Source organism: Frankliniella occidentalis, unplaced genomic scaffold (assembly GCF_000697945.3).
Source record: "Frankliniella occidentalis isolate FOCC.00 unplaced genomic scaffold, Focc_3.1 Scaffold116, whole genome shotgun sequence".
Classification (NCBI taxonomy): Eukaryota; Metazoa; Arthropoda; class Insecta; order Thysanoptera; family Thripidae; genus Frankliniella; species Frankliniella occidentalis.
The window spans coordinates 437,970-442,745 of NW_026267244.1; the positions used below are offsets into that span (position 1 = coordinate 437,970).

The 4,776-nt window shown below is 58.9% G+C and overlaps 1 protein-coding gene across 2 annotated transcripts in view; it reads right to left on the reverse strand.

Moving 5' to 3' along the window:
* LOC113210537 (gamma-aminobutyric acid type B receptor subunit 2-like) overlaps positions 1 to 4,776 on the reverse strand; it is a gene marked incomplete at its 3' end in the record, with an annotated part of 109,511 nt that overhangs the window by 77,708 nt on the left and 27,027 nt on the right. Inside the window, 5 exon segments of one of the 2 annotated variants that reach the window (XM_052270300.1) lie at positions 925 to 1,224; positions 1,304 to 2,169; positions 3,729 to 3,814; positions 3,895 to 3,963; positions 4,049 to 4,558. In XM_052270300.1, the coding sequence (XP_052126260.1) occupies positions 925 to 1,224; positions 1,304 to 2,092 (1,089 nt within the window). 2 annotated transcript variants of the gene reach the window in all.

Below are 4,776 nucleotides of genomic sequence, written 5' to 3' on the forward strand. Positions count from 1 at the left end.
CCACCACGCCCCCGCCACGCTCACTGACTTGAGAAATCCGGGGCCGCCGAACTAAATCCGGGGTTTAGTCAGCCTAAACAGAGGGGGCTGAGCGGGCTGGGTCGGTCGAGGGCCAGGCCCGGGGCCTGGGCGCTGAGTTATGTAACTCAGCGACGCGGAGCAGCCGCGCCCGAGCCGCAACGGCGAAGCCATATCAATGCGATGCCGCATTTCTTTCTGTTTTTCTCCTTTTCTTTTCTTTTGTGCGCGCGCTCTGCAACCTCAGCCCTCCATTTGTCTGTGTGTGTGTGTGGTTGCCAGATGGATGGGTAGATAGGAGGCGCATCAGCTCGGCGCACGGCGCGTCGCGCACACACACGCACACGGCCCTCATCACTTAGTGCCAGTGCCAGCACGCGCGCGCGCACACGTCGTGCAGGCGGACGCCGTCGACATCTTGATGCCCCCCTCCCGCTCCACTCCGCCCCCCACCTCAGACAGCAGCCAGCAGGAGCAGGAGCAGCGCGGCGGCGGCGGCGCGACGGCAGTTAGGATCAGTCGCCCCCGGCTTTTGCTTCATATCTCACTGGGTCCTCGCGAATCCTAGGGTCCAATTTCATTACGGCGAATCCCTTCCACGGCGAAAGACGCTCGGGCGCGGCGACGGCTGCGGGGAGGGGTGGAGCACGAGGGAGGGAGGGAGGGAGGGAGGGAGGGGAGGAGGCGGGTAGAGACGCTGCTGCATATCACTCCCCCACCCCCCGCCACCAACTCTTCGCACAACACTAATTCACGCCGCGTGGTTAATTATGTAGACACTGTAACGGCGGGCGGTTCTAATCCGTCCTGCGTGAACATGTGCCCTCTAAGCCGTTCATTACCCCAGCGCCGTAAAAGCTTCAGGAGCGGCGGGGCAGGCTGGAGCCTCGCGGCGTCGCGACTCACCTTGGTGTCGTTGTGGATGAGGTGCAGCGTGTAGCCCTTGAGGATGCCCAGCTGGTTGATCCTGCGCACGGCCATGCGCGCGGCGGCCAGCTCGCTGCGGCCCTGGGGCCGCTCCCGGCCGCGCACCGTCAGCTCGAACAGGCCCAGGATGGTGACGTGCGTGTCGTGGCTTTCGCGGCGCGGGCCGCGCACCACGGCCGACGCCTGCGGCTGCTGCTGCCGCTGCTGCTGCCGCTGCTGCTGCCGCTGCTGCTGCCGCTGCCGCTGCCCTCCAAGGCCGGCCGCCTCGGGCAGCGCGAGCTGCGGGCACGGCACAGTTGTTAGGATAGAGACGATGACGACGGTAGCGCGGTTATGTCACTGGATGAGACGATCTTACCTGTTGACCGCGCGACTCGGAGCGCTTCTCGGGTTTGGGCTTGACGCCGTCCTGGTGCGACGGCGAGAGCATCTCCCTCGTGGAGTTGTCGTCCGCCACCTCGTCCTCGGGGCCCACGTCCGTGTAGCCGCCCCACTCCGGGCCGTCCGTGGCCTCCACGTACTCCTCCTCATCGACGGGGTCCTCCTCCTCATCGCCGCCCTCCGGCACCGGCGCCATGTACATCATCCGCCCGCGGCGCTCGCCGGCGCTGGTGGGTGCAGGGGATGACGTCGGCGCCGGCGCCGCCTCGTCATCTGTACCCGTCGCGCGGTGCGTGGCGCTGGCAGAGGGGCTGGTCGGGGGGGCCTCCGCGGCCGGAGGGGTCGCCGTGTGGAGGGGCGGGCCGGGGCGCGTGGGCGTCGCAGTGTACGACGTGGGGGACGTAGTGATCCCAGTTATAGAGGTGGTGGTGGACATGGTGGAGGTGCTGTTCTGGGATGGACTCGCCGCCGTGTCCGCGGGGGAGCCCGTGGAGGTGTCTGTACCCGTAGGAGTGAAGGAGGTGCCCCTCCAGGTCGTCCCGGAGCCAGCAGTCGGCACCGTCGCCGCCGCAGCCGCCGCACACGCAGGGGACGCACATCTCGGGCTGCCGGGGGAGCTGCTCGCGGTAGCGGAGGCAGCGAGGTATGGGGACGAGCTTGAGGCAGAGGAGGAGGCCGAGGACGACGAGGAGGTGGAGGACGTCAGGAAGAGGGGGAGAAGGATAAGGAAGCATCGGACGGTGGCGATGAGGAGGGTCGGCGTCATCACAGGGCCCAGCTCAGGCCGGGCTGGGCGGTCGTGCACTGGGGCGGGGCCCGGGGCGGCGCGGCGGGGGCCAACATCTGCAACACACAAAGAGATCGGTCATGAGGAGAGCGTATGCTAATCCTATCTGCGCGGACCAGAGCGAGGCCCGCACCGCGCGCCGCCCGAGCTCAGCAGCAGGCTGGATGGCGAGAACGAGGGTGGGCCCGGGCGATACACTGCGCGCCGCAGCAGAACGTTCCTCATTAGACACTCCGGATGGGATACGCTCGAGGGGGATGGACCCCCCCCCCTCTCTTTCTCTCTCTCCCTCTCTCCACCGCTCCCAAACTCGCCATAGTTCCGCATTTCTCTTGCTCGCGTCCCTCTCCTACGCCGCCCCGACTCAAGTGGACACTTCACAGTGCGAGCCATTAATTTTCGGACCAACAGCTCGTAGTGCGACCAGCACGCCACTATCCCCCCCCCCCTCTCCCTCTCTTTCTCTCTCCCTCTTGCTCGCTCTCTGTCTCTCTCTCTCCCTCCCCCGCCGGCCTGCTGCGCTGCGGGGGCTGGGAGCGCTGGAGCGCGGTGGAGCTGGAGCAGAGGTAAAGCAGCGACACGAGGAGACCGCCGCGCGCAAGTAATTATTAAAGTTGCAACTTTTCACTTTTGTTTCGGCTTTCCGCTAACCTCCAACGCTCCCTCCATTACGTACCGCCGCCATTTTCTCTCCTGATTTACGTTAAACACAGCCTCGGACTAACAGGAAAATAGGACAAACTTGTAGCCTCAAAATAATAGACGATGTGACTCTGAGCGTGGCAACGTCGCAAATCTTTCTGCTAGAACCGCAGGGAGACCCGCGTACCCGCGTAGAGTACACCAAATGACATTAAACGTCTTTTTGGTAATTTTAGAGAATTTTTATGTTTATATTGGTCAAAAACAAATACACGGTGCAACGTTGCCACATTGACTTTTGCCGCTGGGTCACATAGTCTATGGACTCTAAGATGGATAAGTTACCAACAGTACAGCCGGCTAGCCGGGTCTTGGGTTGAACTAATAACTGACTTTGAATATACTGAGAAGGGCGCCAGGTACAAAAGTACCATCAGGATATGGCTAGTATTATGTTTAAACACTGTGGTGACAGTAAGTTATTGACATATAAAAATATGCAAAAAGTCAATGAGAGTCCAATCAACAACAAAGGTTGAGATAGAGATCAACACAGGGGCTGTATCAAACAGCTTAACACAAACTAAAGGGCCATCTACAATGGGAGCAGAGTAGGAAAGAGTTGGGCGTGGGGAGTAACGAATTGGCCCCTTCTGAGCCCCCCGCTAAGTGATAAGTCGCGATTCGCGAAACTCGAATGCCTCGCGATGAGGGTGACTCGCGAGGACATCCGCGAAGCATCCCCGTGGTGTGGTGTGACAAACCGTGACATATCACTTCGCGGGGCATTCGCGAGGAAAAGCATCCTAACCTCACTTCCCTTACTCTACTCTTAAACCCTACTCCACTCACATTGTAGATGGCCCTTAAACAGATTAAGGGTTCAAGTAGAGAATCACAAGCTGTACCAGACAGCAAAGCAGAACAATAATCAAAGTTACATAAAAGTAACACAAAACACCACTCATCTTACATTAAAATAGATTCATGCCGCCGGAGGTCCAACATCTCAGATAAACAATAACACACTGCCAATAAGTAGGGCTAAACAATAAGACCCTGGAATAAAAGGACACAGGAATTATTAACAGTGGCAGGACATTTCATCATGGATCCTTTCCTCTAAGAGGCTAACTCACCGATGGCATATTAGGAGGCTTATATTTTATTCCATAAAGAAACCGCATCCGGTCTACAATCATCATAACCTGGATGACACATGTGAGGTACGGGGTTAGAAAATGTGCTCCACATAAGAACAGCAAAATATCCAGAATTACCACTGGAACTCACCAAAATTTATTATCCAACCTTTCTTGCACAGCTCATAAAAGCATCTCAATAAATATATGGCCCAGCCATTATAATCTTCTAGATGATTCAGGATAAAATTACCGGACCTGCCGGCCTGCTAAACTCAGGCAGGGCGACTGACCAGACCACCGGAAATGGCGGATGTAGTCCGCTGTGGACAGCCAGAGACAAAGTAGTCCCTGGTCCGAGAGCGAGTGGCGGGAAGAAGCGCGCCAAAGGGTGAAGGGAACCTTCAAATACTAACGGGAGGAAACTGAGCGTTACACACTTTCAAGATTGCGCAATTTTCCGACTGATTTGAGAAAGGTATCGGATGTGCCCCCTCACAAGACGTCACTCTGTCGTCTTGCACACCTTGCCTCCTACCCGGGCGTGACGGCGAGGACGGGCGACCGGGGGGCGTCCTCGCCTTCCCTACGTCTCCAGTCCTGCAGGCCTCATATTAGGCTGGCCCGTCTGCTTCGTTAACGCGGGACAATATTTGAACAAGAGGATGGGGATGTATCCCAGCCGCTTTCCTCCGACTCCCTCCCCCCCAGCCCTCTCGCCGCGACCCGCGCCCACTGCAGGCCATTCCCTCCCATCCCCATCCCCCTCTGGTAAAAGGGTGGGCGGACTTCGCCAGTGACAGGTTCGTGATATACACAAGGAGGGCCTCGCGCCACAACAGCGAGCTGCGAGCTGATTTCGTCTGTCGTTGCCCCCCC